This window comes from Amia ocellicauda, chromosome 7, assembly GCF_036373705.1.
Source record: "Amia ocellicauda isolate fAmiCal2 chromosome 7, fAmiCal2.hap1, whole genome shotgun sequence".
Taxonomy (NCBI): Eukaryota; Metazoa; Chordata; class Actinopteri; order Amiiformes; family Amiidae; genus Amia; species Amia ocellicauda.
This window is the reverse complement of record NC_089856.1, coordinates 6,032,775-6,052,045: the sequence shown is the minus strand read 5'-3', so window position 1 is coordinate 6,052,045 and position 19,271 is coordinate 6,032,775. Positions and strand designations below refer to the sequence as shown.

The 19,271-nt window shown below is 39.1% G+C and overlaps 1 protein-coding gene across 1 annotated transcript; it reads left to right on the top strand.

Annotated features, from left to right (window-relative positions):
- Window positions 1-7,345: 7,345 nt before the first annotated feature.
- Window positions 7,346-18,874, top strand: LOC136752625 (zinc-binding protein A33). Its single transcript, XM_066708109.1, has 6 exons — window positions 7,346-7,816; window positions 8,183-8,278; window positions 14,649-14,879; window positions 14,973-14,995; window positions 15,077-15,195; window positions 16,097-18,874. Exons 1-6 carry the CDS (start codon window positions 7,412-7,414, stop codon window positions 16,633-16,635), a joined length of 1,413 nt encoding a protein of 470 aa, XP_066564206.1. The 5' UTR covers window positions 7,346-7,411; the 3' UTR covers window positions 16,636-18,874.
- The last annotated feature ends 397 nt before the right edge of the window (window positions 18,875-19,271 follow it).

The window sequence follows — 19,271 nt, the reverse complement described above, 5'->3', positions numbered from 1 at the left end:
GAGCTGCAAAGAGATCTTAAGAAAGGGATCAGGAAAGTAAAGAGGGAAATAGAACGAAACATAGTTCTTGGAGCTAAAACTAATGCAAAGAGCTTTTTTCAATACTTCAACAGCAAGAGGTCAATAAAGGAGGAAGCGAAACAGCTAAAGGGCAAAAATTGAAGTATCTTGGAAAATTAACAAAATGTGGCAAATGTTCTAAATTAGTATTTCACAGAGGTTTTTACAAAACAAAAAACGGATAACAATCCACAGGTTCACTATCACTCTAGTCAAATCCTAAGGGAGATCAGGATAAATGAGGGGGAGGTACTAAAGGGACTAGCAGAATGAAAAACAAACAAATCACCTGTGCCAGGTAGTATATTTCCAACAGTACTTAAAGAAATGAGGGAAATTATTTATAGGCCGTTAACTCAAATATTTCAAATTACACTTAGAACAGGGGATGTGCCAACTGACTGGAAGACGGCAAATGTCATACCAATCCACAAGAAAGGGGACAAAACTGAGCCAGGAAATTAGAGACCAATCAGTCTCACCTGCGGTACTAGTCAACATGGGTTTAGATGAGGCAGATCATGTCTTACTAATTTATTGGAGTTTTTTTAACATGCAACTGCAGCTGTAGATCATGTGAAAGCATAAGATATGATATACTTAGATTTCCAAAAAGCTTTTGATAAGGTTCCAGAAGACTAATCCTCAAGCTGGAAGCTGTAGGCATTCAGGGTAATGTAGGTAGATGGATTATGAACTGGTTGATGTATAGGAAACAGATGGTGCCAACTAGAGGAGTTGCTTTTAACTGGAGTGAGGTTGTTAGTGGAGTTCCACAGGGATCAGTACTAGGGCCTTTGCTTTTTCTAATCTATATTAATGATCTGGACTCTGGGATAGTTAGTAAACTTGACAAATTTGTAGATGATACAAAATAGGTGGCTCAGCAGATACAATCTTGGCAGCACAGGATATTCAGAGGGACTTGGATAATATTCAGTTGTGGGCCTACACCTGGCAGATTAAATGAAATGTGGAAAAGTGCAAGGTAATACATGTAGTTTACAAAAATGTCCACTATAATTACACTATGGGAGGAATAGAACTAGATGAAGTAACGCATGAGAAAGACCTAGGAGTCTACGTGGACTGCTCACTTTCTCCATCCAAACAATGTGGGGAAGCAATACAGAAAAATGTTAGGGTATATTGTCAAAAGTGTAAAATTTAAAACAAGTAATGTTAAGACACTAGTTAGAGCTCATCTGGATACTGTGTACAGTTCTGGGCACTGCTCTAGAGGCAGTTCAGAGGAGATCAACCAGACTTATTACAGGTCTGAAGGGAATGTCCTACTCGGAGAGACTAAAGGAACTGAACCTTTTCACCCTGGAACAGAGGAGACTACATGGGGACTTGATTCAAGTCTTCAAAATCATGAAAGCCGTCGACCACATCAAACCAGGGGAGCTTTTCCAGATCAGCAGGAACACACACACCCAGGGACACAAATGGAAATTGGGCTTCAAGGCATTCAAAACAGAAAACAGGAGACAATCTGGAACAAACTCCCCCACAATGAAGCTGGTTGAAGCTGAAAATTTGGGAACATTTAAAATCTGACTGGATAGGATCCTTGGATCACAGTTATTAATGGACACCAAATTAGCATGATGGGTCGAATGGCCTCCTCTTATTTGTAAACTTTCTTATGTTCTTATATTCTGTAACTCTTCTGAATAGTGGAGTCAACCAAATTATGAGTTCATCTGCACAACATGAATAAAACATAATAATAAACAAACACAAATATTTATAACATAAACATATCTTTGTCATGGTCAAACATGTGTTAACTAAATAGGCCCATGTCCATCTGTAATCAATCTTAAACTTGTTGAAAGTTGTGGTTGACAATAGCACCCACTAAATTTTTCATTTAGAGAGAAGTCCACAAGCAGGCCTGGATCCTCAACAGGAGCAAGGGGCGCTGGATGATCTTCATTTTCACCACAGAGAGGAACTCTGCATTGGATAGCAATCTTGTGCTACACAATACAAGCATTATGCTGCATGCATGTGCAATGACAACCTGTTCTTCCAGGCAGCACATGACTCTGCAGGGTTCTGTGCTGCAATTGTGGCCTAACAAGATCTACTTTTTGTAGGTAATATCAGCAACTCCAAAGCAAAAATGTGCATGAACCTCTATATTATACTGTTGAAGAGGTTTGGGACGCTCACTATAGACTCTTTGGTGGTAAGGTCTTCTTTCAGCATGGTGGAGGTGAACAATACCTGTCTTATTAGAGTGTTATCAGATTCTCTGACTAACGGGTATGAATTAGGTCAGTGGTTCTCAAACTTTTTACCACCTCTGATCAAACCAAAGCATTCAAGTACCACCTACAAATCACCCTCTCATAGGAACCACAAACAATCTCAATGACCAACATGAGCGCACGCATGCACAAATAATAAAGAGCACTGAGCACTTACCATTTTAGTGAGAGGGGTAAGCCTGTTTAGCCGAGAAAAGCCTTGCAATGTCAGGGATGAGGGCAGTGAGCTTCAAACGCAGATCTGGCTCAGCATTCATTTTGTTGCAATACATTGTCTTGATTGCAGTGAGAGCAGATAAACCTTTCTCGCAAAGACAGGTAGTAGCAAAAGGCATCAAAAACCTCACAGCCTTTAATGAGGGGGCTGGGTAGTCACTCTGTCTTTGGATCCAGAAGTTTAACAGTGACAGTTGCACAGGTCAGATCCTCCGGTATTCCCATGACATCAACAGTAAAGGGGTTCCTGATCCACTGTGGTATGGCCTCTACTGGAAAATATTCTGAGAACTGTTCTTCCAATGACAAAAGTTGCACAACAAACTGCAGCAGCAAGTGCCACACCACATGTGTGCAGATGGTTCTCCAGAGTTGGGAAAGCAGAGACATTGCCTGCCTTGATTTTATTAACAAAAAGCTGCAGCTTTTTCTTCATAGCAGTGATCTTGTCAGACACATCAAAAATTGTTAAAGAGAGCCCAGTCCCATATTCAGCTCATTCAAACGTGAGAATATATCAGCCAGGTAGGCTAATTGTACCAGCTATACTGGATCATCAAATAGACTTGCCAAAGGAGATTTCTGGTCATGCAGAAACATCTGTACCTCAGAGTACAGTTCAGAGTACAGTAAGAGCCCTGTGAGACTCTGCCCTCTCACTTCAGTATGGAGCAAAAGCTGCACATGTTCACTGCCCATTTCATTACAAACCACACAGAACACACGTGAATTATTTGTCCGGGCTTAAAATTCACTACTTTGACAGCAGAGTCTAGCGGAGATTTTAAATCATCAGGCATTTTCTTGACTGCCAGTGCCTCGCCACGGTGGATGCTGCAGTGCGTCCATTTCACATACAGAGCCACCTCTCCAGTCCAGGCAACTACACCGCTGTGTCGGCCTGTCATCGCTCTGGCACCAAACTTAGATAATTTTGGATCGTACTGCCTTGTTGCCGTTTTCCGACACTTGCTAACACCATCAGTCTGTATCGGGTTCAGCAGCAGAGGTAGTGTTGATTTATTATCCTCCTCATTCTCAACATGTGTGTCTGATCTATCGGAGCTGGGTTCAGTACTCTTGGAGTCTTGTCCTTTCAGCCATGACATAATAGGTGATTTTTGCGAGGTAGTAATTTTAATTGCTCTATTGGCGGATGTGGTATGAACACTCATGTATAGCACGCACAGTACCGACGTAGCTAACAGGAACTTAATAGACGTAATAAACTAATATGAAATATGAAAACCCAAGCTTTGTTAAACAAATTCAATACATTACAAATAAAGAATTGACATAGATTTTATCATTATTATTATTATTATTATTATTATTATTTGAATTACTAATTTTTCTGTGCACACAACAACTTACAGGGTAGTCTGGGGTACCACCTGGGGGTGCTCCGCGTACCACAGTTTGAGAACCAAGGAATTAGGTCATTGAAAATACACACATGTGACTTCAATCAGATAGAAATGTTAGGGCTTGTGATCAATTATGTCACTTAGAACAACTAAAGCCAAGACTTATAAAAAGACATAACATGGATACAATGGGGCCACATTTTGCACCTGCAGAGACCCACTCACTGCTAGAGAGTGTAAAATCTCACTACAGCTCTTTAGTCAGCACTTTTAATGAAGAGGGTGCAGCAGCAACATCCAAAATGAAAAACCTGGATAGAAATAACAGCATATGTGAATGCCACAGGGTCTGGACAGAAGAGGACGGTGGAGCAAATGAGGCTGAAGTGGAAGAACCTAAAACAGAAGGCTACTAGAGACCACAGTCAGGCCAAAAACCCAGAAACTGGCAACAAGTCCTATAAATGGGGTGAATACACAGATGTGCTTCTAGACATCATTGGTGGCCAGGATTCCCAATCCCAAAGGGATACCAAATGTTCCACAGGGAGGTGAGTCCCAGCTGGCTAGTAAATGTGCGTGTGTTGAATCAGCCTGCAGTCAAGAGGTCATAAAAGTCTGCACCCCTCAGATGGACCTCAGCTAGCAGTAGGCCAACACCACAGCTACCTCCTAAAAAAGGTTCAAGCGCACCAGGAATGCAGAGAGAAGATAATCAGATGCCTATGAAACAGTTTTACAACATGAGCCAGAGAGGGCAGAGGTGGAAATCCATCTTGCAAAGGAGCAAATATGGCTGACTCGTATGTGCCTTGAGGGGCTGAATATTAGGGATGCTCTGCCTTTGAATGAAGATGAGACCTGAACAGTTTTTATGTTTTGCTGTATGTGTATTTTTGTATAATAATTTATTAGGGTATTTAAAGCCCCTGTGTCGCCAGTTTCAGGGTGGCCACTCCCAGGACAGTGCAGGTAAGAGGACCGTAAAAGTAGAGCCGCTGGGGAGTGAATTGCGAGAGAGGACAAAGGAGGAAAATCTTTGGTTTTAGAATCCCCACTGCTGATCCTCTCGCCTGCACTGCTCGCTGGTTGTTTGTGTTGTGTGTTTTGTGTAATTTAATAAATTTTAAACTTTGTATTTTAATTGATTTTAATGAACAAAAACCTGTACATTTTAAATTTAAATGTATTTTGAAAACCATTTGGCTGCTCTCTCCCACAACGTCACTCCCCTCATTTGCACCCATAGCAGGTGTGTTTATTTAGTACAAAACATGACATATAATTACAATAAAAGGACTCAAAATTAAAATGTGTGTGTGTGTGTTTGTGTGTATATGTGTATATATATATATATATATATATATATATATATATATATATATATATATATACACACAGTGGGGGAAAAAAGTATTTGATCCCCTGCTGATTTTGTACGTTTGCCCACTGATAAAGAAATGATCAGTCTATAATTTTAATGGTAGGTGTATTTTAACAGTGAGAGACAGAATAACAGCAAAAAAATCCAGAAAAACGCATTTCAAAAAAGTTATAAATTGATTTGCATGTTAATGAGGGAAATAAGTATTTGATCCCCTATCAATCAGCAAGATTTCTGGCTCCCAGGTGTCTTTTATACAGGTAACGAGCTGAGATAATCTCAGTTCGTTGCCTGTATAAAAGACACCTGTCCACAGAAGCAATCAATCAATCAGATTCCAAACTCTCCACCATGGCCAAGACCAAAGAGCTGTACAAGGATGTCAGGGACAAGATTGTAGACCTACACAAGGCTGGAATGGGCTACAAGACCATCGCCAAACAGCTTGGTGAGAAGGTGACAACAGTTGGTGCGATTATTCGCAAATGAAAGAAACACAAAATAACTGTCAGTCTCCCTCGGTCTGGGGCTCCATGCAAGATCTCACCTCGTGGAGTTTCAATGATCATGAGAACGGTGAGGAATCAGCCCAGAACTACACGGGAGGATCTTGTTAATGATCTCAAGGCAGCTGGGACCATAGTCACCAAGAAAACAATTGGTAACACACTACGCCGTGAAGGACTGAAATCCTGCAGCGCCCGCAAGAAAAGCTCAAGAAAGCACATGTACAGTTTGCCAATGAACATCTGAGTGATTCAGAGGAGAACTGGGTGATAGTGTTGTGGTCAGGTGAGACCAAAATCGAGCTCTTCGGCATCAACTCAACTCGCTGTGTTTGGAGGAGGAGGAATGACCCCAAGAACACCATCCCCACCGTCAAACATATAGGTGGAAACATTATGCTTTGGGGGTGTTTTTCTGCTAAGGGGACAGGACAACTGCACTGCATCAAAGGGACGATGGACTGGGCCATGTACCGTCAAATCTTGGGTGAGAACCTCCTTCCCTCAGCCAGGGCATTGAAAATGGGTCGTGGATGGGTATTCCAGCATGACAATGACCCACAACACACAGCCAAGGCAACAAAGGAGTGGCTCAAGAAGAAGCACATTAAGGTCCTGGAGTGGCCTAGCCAGTCTCCAGACCTTAATCCCATAGAAGTTGCCAAACGTCAGCCTCGAAACCTTAATGACTTGGAGAGGATCTGCAAAGAGGAGTGGGACAAAATCCCTCCTGAGATGTGTGCAAACCTGGTGGCCAACTACAAGAAACGTCTGACCTCTGTGATTGCCAACAAGGGTTTTGCCACCAAGTACTAAGTCGAAGGGGTCAAATACTTATTTCCCTCATTAACATGCAAATTAATTTATAACTTTTTTGAAATGCGTTTTTCTGGATTTTTTTGTTGTTATTCTGTCTCTCACTGTTAAAATACACCTACCATTAAAATTATAGACTGATCATTTCTTTGTCAGTGGGCAAACATACAAAATCAGCAGGGGATCAAATACTTTTTTCCCCCACTGTATAAATATGCACACGCACACAAACATCCAGTAGGGGGAGATATGCAGGATTAAAGCACTGAAAAGCAGGATCTTGAAATCTTAAAGTCTGGAGCTGGATCAGGGTGAGCCAATCCTCAATTGATTTGCAATACCGGGACATGATTTTGTTGGATTTTCATTTCCTGGATCACAAAAGATGGGATTTCCAAATCAATCTGATAGAGATTAAAAGTTTTGAACTCCCAGGCTCAGATGACTGAATCTGACAAACTAATGCCGACAGTGTAGTAAAAAAAAAAAAAAAAGAAGCAAAGTAAGCATTAGAGTGAACAGGCACACCTGTAACCAATGAACAGCAGTAGGGCAGTAAAATCTTGATAACGCTAGCCAATACGCCTGCAGTAAATTAAAAATCACTTGTATCTCATTACACCACGAGACTTGACTGGGAAGAAATGTTTTAAGTGGGATGAACAACATTCGCAGTAGTTTATCTTTAAATATAAAACACTCCCTGAAAGTGAAAGTATATTGTAGACTTTGAACAGAAGCCATTGGTGACAACAAGACAGGCTTTAACTCTGTAATGAAATGGCAGCAAGATCTTCTCCAATGGAACAGGATCTCTCCTGTCCTGTGTGCTGTGAAATCTACACAGATCCTGTTGTTCTTTCATGTAGCCACAGTTTCTGTAAAGCCTGTCTGCAGAAGTACTGGGAAACAAATGTCTATTGGGAATGTCCAGTGTGCAGGAGAAGGTCATCTACGGATCATCCTCCCATCAGCCTGGCTTTGAAGAATCTGTGTGAGTCCTTCTTAAAGGACAGAAGTCAGAGACCCCCAGCAGGGAGTGCAGCGCTCTGCAGTCTGCACAGAGAGACACTGAAGCTCTTCTGTCTGGAGGATGAAGAGCTTCTCTGTGTTGATTGTGTCACTTCAAGAAATCATGAAAACCATACATTCCGTCCTTCTCAGGAGGCAGCTCAGGGGTATAAGGTTTGAAAAACATTTATTCAAAAACATGTTGAGAAAATAATGTGTTAGTGATCTTAGTGTATTCTGATTATTGATTATAATCAGAAGACTTGTACATGCTTATTAACCAATAACTTTAGAAAGTAACAGATAAACTGAACATTGTATTCAATAACTAGGCCCAGTTTTTTTTCTTTAACATTTGAAAAGATATAATACATTATTAATAAAATAATACATGTATTTGTTTGTTTATTAATATACACCATTACCCAGGGCAGGAAGCTGGAAGCCTGTCTCTGTGCTCATGTATTGTATTGACTGTGTTGGCAGTGAAGACTGTTGTCAGTGTATTTCTCTAGTACAGTGTAACCTCATTCATTCTAGGAGGAACTAAAAACTGCACTGGAGCCCCTGCAGGAACAGCTGGAAGTCTTAAAAAATATGAAAGCAACCTGCGATGAAACAGCCAATCATATTAAGGTAAGTTGGCCAATATATAATCTATACATACTGTTTAAAAAACAAAGTTACATTTTTATAGTACATAACAAAATTTCCCTAATTTCTAGGACATGTATTCCAGACTTGTAACATTCTTGGGCTTGCAGCAACATAACTGGATATACTGTAATACACAATTTAAATATGTTTAAATATAATTCAATAATAAGCATTGTCATACAGATTGATAGTATATACACAGCAATGCAATTTTAAAGGTTAAGAAGTGCCATTTCTAAATTCATTAAGATGCATACCACTCCTTCAGAGCAATTCTGTTTTATAAGTAATTATTACATCTTAAAAAAAGTTAAAATTATCAAATGTCCGATGTCAAAACCCAGCACCAATACTCCTTCAGTTTTTCAGGATGTGCTGTGTCTTAACTTCCAGTGTAGCGTAAAAACTATAAAATGACTGGATGTGTTTTCCCTATGGCAATTCCAGTGATTATCAAGTCATCAAAGTGTTAGCATTTCATTATCTTATTTATTGATAGTTATTATCAACATGGAGAAAACAAGGATATTTGTTGTGCAAGTAAACCCATATTAAAACAATAGGGGGACAGATCACATTGATCACAGTGAATTCCAATCATTTGCATCAGTAGGTCATGCCACTCACTTATGATGGTTTGCATGAATTGGCAAATGCACAGCAATGTATGTACAATACAATCTGCAGGATGTAATTCGATTTTTCTTTTGTAATAACAAAGGTTGTTTAAAATAAACGTTGTTCCAACATTCCTGAAATGACAGTGCCACACTTGGCACTTTGTATGACCATAATAATCATAATTGTCATCCATATACTTGTCACCCATGATGTTTCTCAATGAAATTACTTATTTCTTTTCCAAAAAGATGCAAACATTGTATGGAGGGAAATTATCAGTAATTATCCACCGAAACTGCATATTTAACTAAGTATATTTGTATTGTTCTTCATAAATGGCAGATTTATTCGGGCATGGTGCTGATAAAGATGTAATCTTATTCTCACAGTTTTTTCTCTCCTTCTTTTTGATCATAATAATAATAATAATCCTTACACTTTTATATAGCGCTTTTCTATCTAAGACACTTTACATGTTAGGGGGTCCTACCTCCACCACCATTAGTGATAACACCCCAATGAAGTTTGATAATTAGTGCCAAAACTATCAAACTATTTCCTCCATACATCCAAGCCAATTCAGAGGATTATTATTAACACAATTAAAACTAACAGACCTGAACATCCTCAAGGCAAGTATGACCTGATTATTATTGCTATATGTTGTTATTATTTGAAAAATTCTTTCACATCTGTATATTGACATGTTCAAAGACTTCAAATTACTTTAGTCAGGTAAGTGACTCGATTTGAGGTCACTCAGTGAGTCAACTCGACTTGACTCCAGTTGTTATTGCCCTGTGATTCAACTTGGCTCACCCCCAGTTTTTATAACTTGTTATGACTCTTATCTGACCTATGTGGTAAGGAAGTAATCACTAAGAAACAATGCTAGCATTTTTTTTTCTTTCCTCAGAAATTCAGTAGTATTCCATATATAGCTGGTTGTTAGTTTTACAACATTTTTTTTACTGCATCATATACAGATAAACATAAAATCAAACACCATGTAACAATTGGCAATATAAATGCCAAACTTCAAAACTTGAAGAGGGGGTTGTTTGTATTATTTTGTGTTTGTTATTTGATGTGTATCGTGCTGTTTTGTGTGCATTACGTTGTGTAGTGTGCTTTGTGTTTTGTATTATTTTATATGACCGTGTTTGGGTATGTGGCACTAATCTGGCACTAATAATGATATATTCAGATACAATTTTTAAGTGTCCAGGTCTTATTGAAAGTTTCAATTAGAGATGTGTGGAGTGCAGAAATGTTTTCTAATGAGATGTAGTCTGTCATTAGATTAAGTCAGTGTGTAGTATTGAGTTTGTTAATGTTTTCGAATTCAAGAGGATTGATTTCCTGGTAATAGTTACAGAAACAAGAATGAGATTGGTATTATGTGATTGAATGTTGATATTAAGACTGGGCTTGTTTACTGGCATCCAGAAAGCTTGGCAACCATTGTGGGAATACCTCAGACTTATTTACTGGTTTTAGTTTTTAAGTTTTTAGCTTGAGTGTAGTTCTGGGACTGAGATGGTTTTGTAAGCACCACTGCTTGGAAGTACATATAATATCCAATGCCAAGCCATCTTTCCTAAAATGGTGAATTTGACCAATATGCAAAATCAATCATTTAGATCATGGTAGACAGGCATTGCTAAGTCACAAATTACATGTTGGTAACTTAGTGTTTTACAGGGTGGTATAACAGCTCAGTGGGAGTGACATCCATTGTTATTGCAGAAGATTGTAAATTTGTATCCTGGCCAGCCCAAACTGTGCAAACACAAAATGTTCCAGTGAAATGCACTATGATCACACAAAAAGCAATAGGTTATCCAATTTATATGAAGATAAGATTCAACAGAAATGTATGTCAATTAAATATATTACTGAACAGCAAGGTAACTGCTAAAGGCTGAGTTTTGTATTCTGTAGGAAATAACAGGAATGTATGTGGATTTCTAGGTATCAGCTGCTCCCTTGTGACCTGGGGCAGGACAAAAACCTAATTTGAAACACATTTATTTTTGTAACCTTGTTTGTTACTTCCTTGTAAAACAGATGGTTATATTTTGAGACAAGGGTATCCACTGTATAAATACTGTGTGTGTGTTAATTTAAACCTCAGAAAATATATTGGTATTGTGAGCACTACTGTTATAATCTGATTCTTCTCTTCTGGAGCACTGGTTTTATAAATATAAAACCAGTGCTCCAGAAGAGAAGACAAAAACAGAAAAAGCCATATATATACACTCACCTAAAGGATTATTAGGAACACCTGTTCAATTTCTCATTAATGCAATTATCTAACCAACCAATCACATGGCAGTTGCTTCAATGCATTTAGGGGTGTGGTCCTGGTCAAGACAATCTCCTGAACTCCAAACTGAATGTCTGAATGGGAAAGAAAGGTGATTTAAGCAATTTTGAGCGTGGCATGGTTGTTGGTGCCAGACGGGCCGGTCTGAGTATTTCACAATCTGCTCAGTTACTGGGATTTTCACGCACAACCATTTCTAGGGTTTACAAAGAATGGTGTGAAAAGGGAAAAACATCCAGTATGCGGCAGTCCTGTGGGCGAAAATGCCTTGTTGATGCTAGAGGTCAGAGGAGAATGGGCCGACTGATTCAAGCTGATAGAAGAGCAACTTTGACTGAAATAAGCACTCGTTACAACTGAGGTATGCAGCAAAGCATTTGTGAAGCCACAACACGTACAACCTTGAGGCGGATGGGCTATAACAGCAGAAGACCCCACTGGGTACCACTCATCTCCACTACAAATAGGGAAAAGAGGCTACAATTTGCACAAGCTCACCAAAATTGGACAGTTGAAGACTGGAAAAATGTTGCCTGGTCTGATGAGTCTCGATTTCTGTTGAGACATTCAGATGGTAGAGTCAGAATTTGGCGTAAACAGAATGAGAACATGGATCCATCATGCCTTGTTACCACTGTGCAGGCTGGTGGTGGTGGTGTAATGGTGTGGGGGATGTTTTCTTGGCACACTTTAGGCTCCTTAGTGCCAACTGGGCATCGTTTAAATGCCACGACCTACCTGAGCATTGTTTCTGACCATGTCCATCCCTTTATGACCACCATGTACCCATCCTCTGATGGCTACTTCCAGCAGGATAATGCACCATGTCACAAAGGTCGAATCATTTCAAATTGGTTTCTTGAACATGACAATGAGTTCACTGTACTAAACTGGCCCCCACAGTCACCAGATCTCAACCCAATAGAGCATCTTTGGGATGTGGTGGAACGGGAGCTTCGTGCCCTGGATGTGCATCCCACAAATGTCCATCAACTGCAAGATGCTATCCTATCAATATGGGCCAACATTTCTAAAGAATGCTTTCAGCACCTTGTTGAATCAATGCCACGTAGAATTAAGGCAGTTCTGAAGGCGAAAGGGGGTCAAACACAGTATTAGTATGGTGTTCCTAATAATCCTTTAGGTGAGTGTATATATACAGTACTATGCAAAAGGTTTAGGCAGGTGTGAAAAATAATGCTTTCAAAAATAGACATGTTAATAGATTATATTTATCAATTAACTAAATGCGAGTGAGTGATCAGAAGAAAAATCTAAATCAAATCCATATTTGGTGTGACCACCCTTTGCATCAGCATCAGTTCTTCTAGGTACACTTGCACAATGTCATGGATTTTGTAGGCATAGAGGCAGGTGTATAATTAAACCATTATACCAAACCAAAAGGTGCTAATGATCATCAATTCAATATGTAGGTTGAAACACAATCATTAACTGAAACAGAAACAGCTGTGTAGGAGGAATAAAACTGGGTGAGGAACAGACAAACTCAGCTAATAAGGTGAAGTTGCTGAAGACAGATCACTGTCAAAAGTCATACACCATGGCAAGACTGAGCACAGCAACAAGACACAAGGTAGTTATACTGCATCAGCAAGGTTTCTCCCAGGCAGAACTTTCAAGGCAGACAGGGGTTTGTAGATGTGCTGTCCAAGCTCTTTTGAAGAAGCACAAAGAAATGGGCAACATTGAGGACCGTAGATCCAGTGGTTGGTCAAGGAAACTTACTGCAGCAGATGAAAGACATCATGCTTACTTCCCTTCGCAATCGGATGATGTCCAGCAGTGCCAATTGGCAGAAAACAGTGGGACCCTGGTACACCCATCTACTGTCTGGAGAAGTCTGGTCAGAAGTGGCCTTCATGGAAGACTTGTGGCCAAAAAGCCATACCTCCGACATGGAAACAAGGCCAAGTGACTCAACTATGCATGAAAACGCAGGAACTGGGTTGCAGAAAAATGGCAGCAGGTGCTCTGGACTGATGAGTAAAAATTTGAAATATTTGACTGTAGCAGAACTGTAGGCAGTTTGTTCACCGAAGGGCTGGAGAGTGGTACACGAATGATTGTCTGCAGGCAACAGTGAAGCATGGTGGTGGTTCCTTGCAAGTTTGGGGCTGCATTTCTGCAAATGGAGTTGGGGATTTGGTCAGAATGAATGGTCTCCTCAATGCTGAGAAGTACAGGAAGGTACTTATCCATCATGCAATACCATCAGGGAGGCATCTGATTGGCCCCAAATTTATTCTGCAGCATGACAACAACCCCAGACATACAGCGAAAGTCATTAAGAACTATCTTCAGCGTAAAGAACAAGCAGTCCTAGAAGTGATGGTATGGCCCCCAAAGAGCCCTGATCTCAACATCATCAAGTCAGTCTGGGATTACATGAAGAGAGAGAGGCAACTGAGACTATCTAAATCCACAGAAGAACTTCTCCAAGATGTTTGGGCCAACCTACCTGCCGAGTTCCTTCAAAAAATGTGCTCAAGTGTACCTAAAAAAATGTATGCTGTTTTGAAGGCAAAGGGTGGTCACACCAAATATTGATTTGATGTAGATTTTCCTTCTGTTCACTCACTTTGCATTTAATTGATAAATATAATCTATGAAAATGTCAATTTTTGAAAGCATTCTTTCTTTACAGCATTTTTTCACACCTGCCTAAAACATTTGCACAGTACTGTATATGTGTATATGTATATATGTATGTATGTATATATATATATATATATATATATATATATATATATATATATATATATATATATAATAGAAATAAACTTTATTTTCTGTTTGTAGCTTTTTTTAAATGTTCCCTTCACACTGAAGCAGGGCACAACCTGTGCTGGCAAGAGTAGAAAGAGTCAGAAATATACACATCATCATTGTATTGACTAATTTAGACCAGGGGTTCCCAAGCTTTTTGACCCAGGGACCCCCTTGGCGCCCAGATTTTATCAGGGTACCCCCACCCACCAAAGGTGATTGGGTGGGGGGGGTCACGGTAAAATACTGTGGGGGGGCAGGTGCTGACAGTAAAATAGTGTAAGAGTGGGTGGGTGGTGGGGTGACGGTGAAATAGTGTGAGATCGGGGTGGGGGGGAAACCAATGGCTTAGACTGATCTAAGATTTGAATCATGCATACTGGAACAATTACTTTAAACAAATTTTACTGTACATTTATTGTGACTAACTTCTGTGTTCATGAAATAGATACATTACATTGTCAACTCTAGAGTAAATTAAATGTACTCTAAAATGTACACTTTTTTTTGGCAACAATGTGCTATATAATTTGTAAATACAACCAAATCTATGTGTAAAGACTACAGACCAACATCTTGAAAATGTTCTAAATGTTCCCATGCCAGACCCAGGCCCAGCAGACAGAGAGGCAAATAAAGGAGGAGTTTGAGAAACTTCACCAGTTTCTACAAGATGAAGAGGCAGCCAGGATAGCTGCACTGAGGGAGGAAGAGGAAACGAAGAGTGACATGATGAAGCAGAAGACTGAGAATATTACAAGACAGATATCATCACTTTCAGACACAATCCGAAGCCTAGAACAGGAAATTGGATCTGAAGACATGTCATTCCTACAGGTAGGGACTGTTTACTCTGTGACAATGGTCTTCTGAATGCAGACTGTATTTTTTGTATGAGAGTGATTATTAATTGGTCATGTTGTTTTCCAGAGTTACAAGAAGACAAAGAGCAGGTATGTGAACTCCAGTCTTCCTCTTTTCTGTAGTATTGAATCCAAAGTCACAGTAGCAATGACTCCTGAATATTATTGCAGAGCCCAGTGCCCAGTGCAGGATCCAGAGCGGGTTTCAGGAGCGCTGATAGATGTTGCCAAGCACCTCGGCTCTCTGAAGTACAAAGTGTGGGAGAAGATGCTGGGGATTGTTCACTACAGTGAGTACTTGGGGGCAGGGGGCACAAGTGGGGAAGGGAAATTTTTCAGACTTTCACAATACAAGAAGAATACTGAGCAGCATTTCCCTAATAATTTAATCCTGTGTTGTTTTATCATTGCATTTTTCCATTTGTTTAGTCACTAAGCACCATTAAGTGAGAACTAAGGCTATATATTTTCTTATCTGGGTGACTTCCTTTTATTTTCTCAGAATAAGAAGTTATTACATGTATTTCATTGACTTTCTCTTTCAATAGCAATTACCCATATTTGGTTAACTACACTGTTTAAAACAAAACAAACAAACAAACAAAAAAATGCCAGTATGTTTGCTGTACTGTACTCATTATATTGACACAGGAGTACCCTTGTTATACTGAGTGGCATATTATATATTATATAGTACAATATGTTATTATTCCAGTACACTACTTCAAAATCTAGTATGAGTTACTGAATTATTGGTGCAGTAGGTATAGACTGGCCAGAGTGAACAGTATTTTTGACTGGCCCTTTCTTTAATTACATACACATTTCTTACACTTTCTTGTTATTAAGCTATTTCATGATTTTGTTAATTAATGTTTAAGTCTAATGCAGCATTGCACAATATTATGAATAACAGCTTGACATATAATACAATTTGCCTGTAATTCAGCAAGCCCAGTAAATATTGCAATATAATATTTTAGCTGTATATACCTGGAAAACTGGCTTTCTGTAATAAAACCAAAACCTAGAAAGACATTTCCATTGCTGTTAAGTGCTCACTTCCTTACCAGACAATGGGTGTCGAAAAACATCTTAATGTCGGGCAAGTTTACCACACTACATCAACACATAATTTTAAAGAAAGATAAGATTAATTGCAGTTATTATAAGTTTCTTTCTCCATTTCAGCTCCTGTGACTCTGGACCCTAACACAGCAGACCCCCGTCTCTTAATGTCTGAGGATCTAACAAGTGTGACATATAGTGCTCAGGGACAGCAGCTTCCTGACAACCCAGAGAGGTTTGATCACTATGTCTTTGTACTGGGCTCTGAGGGTTTCAGGTCAGGGAGACACTACTGGGATGTTGAGGTGGGGGACAGCTGTCACTGGTTCTTGGGTGTGGCCAAAGAGTCTGTCAAAAGGAAAGGACCCGTGACTATGAACCCAGGAGAAGGATTCTGGACTATAGAAACATTGAATGAAGTTTACAGAGCATGGACCTCACCAGAGACGCAACTTTGTGTGAAGAGGAAACCCCAGAAGATCAGAGTGCAGCTGGACTATGACAGGGGGGAGGTGTCGTTCTCTGACCCCAGTGACAGGACACCTCTCTACACCTTTAAAGACAAATTCACTGAGAGGCTGTTTCCATTCTTCTGTAATGGTGCCATTAACTCTGTTCCTCTGCGAATCTGCCCAGTGAAGGTGTCTACCTCAGTGGAATAGCACAGTGTGTTGGGGGAAAAGATCAGGGTAGAGCCGGTGTGAAGAACAATACTAAATGAGGCTGTGACTGTACAATGTGATAGTATGTGTTTGGTTATATGGTTCCATTGAAAATTAGATTTATAATAAAAGAACAATGAATGAATTAGTTACTGGAATGCAAACATTTCCCTTCCAAACACTGACATATTCTGGGGCACCAGAGTGGCTCATTATGTTATTTGTAAATGTGAAGACCCATTCCAGTTCTAGAAGTAATAGTATAACAGAGAGTTAGTTTACTGAACAATGAATGAGCAAACCACAGTAGCATCACTTCAAGTTTAGTCCTGCATTTTTCAGATCGCTTCACATTGGTGGTTTAAAGCAGTCTGTGTGAATTCACATTTGTGGCTGAAGAGGCAGTGAACTGCTTATGGAAATGTATATGTTTTTTTGTTCTATGGAAGTAATCCCTGACCATGAACATCAACAACAAAAAAGACAAATATTTATATTTATGCACTGAATGGATAGTGATTGAGAATTCTGCTTCTTATCCTGGCTGAAATGAAGACATTACTGAAATATAAATAGCAACCAAACATTGAAATAATATAAGACATATGAAGTTCCTGCTCCAGACATCAAATTAAACGTATACAATACCACCATGTGCAGTCCTTTGGCAAACTATGTATCAGTTTAAATTTGGGTATCTAATCAAAACAAATGTATTCCTGCCATATTTGCTTGTTGTGGAATATTCCAATATCATTCAGCACTGGTAACATCATTTGGTTATATTTGCAATTCCAGATTGTACCCTTTTTTACAAAAAAATAAAACTAAAAAAATATACAGACCAAAGACATGGTCATTTTCCAGCTGCACTTGCTTAATTTCTGCCATTTTATGCTCCTAATCTTTACTTAAATAACTGCCCTAGTTAAATTTTATTCAACTCTTTGTTTTTCATTTTTGTCACACTGTTTTATAAAGGAGCTGCACATATTGTGGATACAGTGATTGTATGTAATACGAAATCTCGGTGGTTCTAGTGTTAACATAAATATATCAAAAAGTGTCATTAGTTGTATTGTGTGTGTGTGTGTGTGTGTGTGTGTGTGTGTATATGTATATATACAGTATATGTATATATTGTAGCAATCCTGGCTTGTATGTGTGTGCATCTGGGGTGTTATTGTGTTGGACTAGGGAGGGATGTGTGTGGGTTAGAGGGGTTATGTGGCTTCCCCCATCTACAGGGTGATATAGCCGGAGAGCGGCGATTGGGGAGTGGGAGTCACATAACCCAGGTGGGTTTGTTTGGGGGTGGTGACGTGCCGCTTGGGGAGTTGGAGTGGGAGTTCAGCTGGAGTATACATTCAGTGTTTTAGGCTGTGAAGAGAAAGTTGATGTACCTTACAGTGCTCAAAAATAAACATCAGTTTGTTTTGGAATAACCCAGTTTACGTTCATAATTATCATTGTAATTATCTCCTGAGGTTGTTACAATATATATATATCAGTGACATAGTGGGGAGTTGAGTGTTGTACAAGCAAGTTGGAGTTGGCAGTTGCAAGCGCAGAAACATCTAGGAACTGCAACTCTAAGGCTGGGTTTATATTGACAAACAGAGGATGTAATAAGAATTACAATAAGAATCATGGCACACAGACAACACAAGAGAATGGACAGTTTCCACTGAAATCTCAGCCAGCCTCTTTACTTCTGCTTTCAGGCTCTCCATATCTGCAATAGATATTGTAGCTATTGAATTTGTTTACTAACACTGTTAGGTTTAAGACAAACATTCAAACAATTTAAATATATAACCTATTTATATTATTAATCTTTCAAATTACCCTAATAGTGAGTCATCATGAGTTCCAGATTACATTATCTACAATGTGAGGGTAGTATTATGGCTGAACATGACTGTGTCCTATTGTATGAGGCTTCCTCTAAGTTCAACTCTGTGTTGAGCTTTCTTATTTTCTCTATATTGGAAGATACTCAAATGCTGACAAATGTATAAAATGTATAATCAATGAACAATAATTAGCCTTTTTAATGCTATGACTTACAGTGCATAAGGGTGCATTATCTTCCCAGCTACCTGTCCATTTACAACTGGTAAAAACTCTTTGTCCTGTTTTTGTCTTTGCTTCAGTTGTATATACAATATTATAAGACTACAGCTAAAGATTAACAGAATTCAGACCCTCTATTTGAAATAAATACCCTTTCACTATATACTGCTTTGTGCATTATTACCAGTAACAAACATACAAGTTTTTCAAAACATTTGAAATCACTATCATTTCAGAAGAACAATAAACACATTGTTAGATTCAGGAAGAGAAAAAGGGTTAACTTTGTTGCTATATTAAATGTTTTATAGGTTTTTGCATCATAACCTTAGGCAATGTAATATGTTACAAAAGTAGAATTTACAAATAACCACCAGAACTCACTCAGTGCAGTGCATTTTAATCAATTAATTAATAATTATCAGAGAAAAACATTTTAAACAACATGTAATCACAGGTGGAGGATTCCCAATGATACAGAATATATTAAATTTCACCACACACTTTTCTACATAGTTTGTATTTTGGAGTGATGATCCTGAATCTCTCCTAGGGTGCCA

Coding starts and splice junctions, on each gene's coding strand:
- LOC136752625 (XM_066708109.1), top strand. CDS start 7,412: ATGGCAGCAAGATCTTCTCCAATGGAACAGGATCTCTCCTGTCCTGTG. Junction 8,279..14,648: donor AAACAGCCAATCATATTAAG/GTAAGTTGGCCA, acceptor TTCCCATGCCAG/ACCCAGGCCCAGCAGACAGA. Junction 14,996..15,076: donor TACAAGAAGACAAAGAGCAG/GTATGTGAACTC, acceptor ATATTATTGCAG/AGCCCAGTGCCCAGTGCAGG.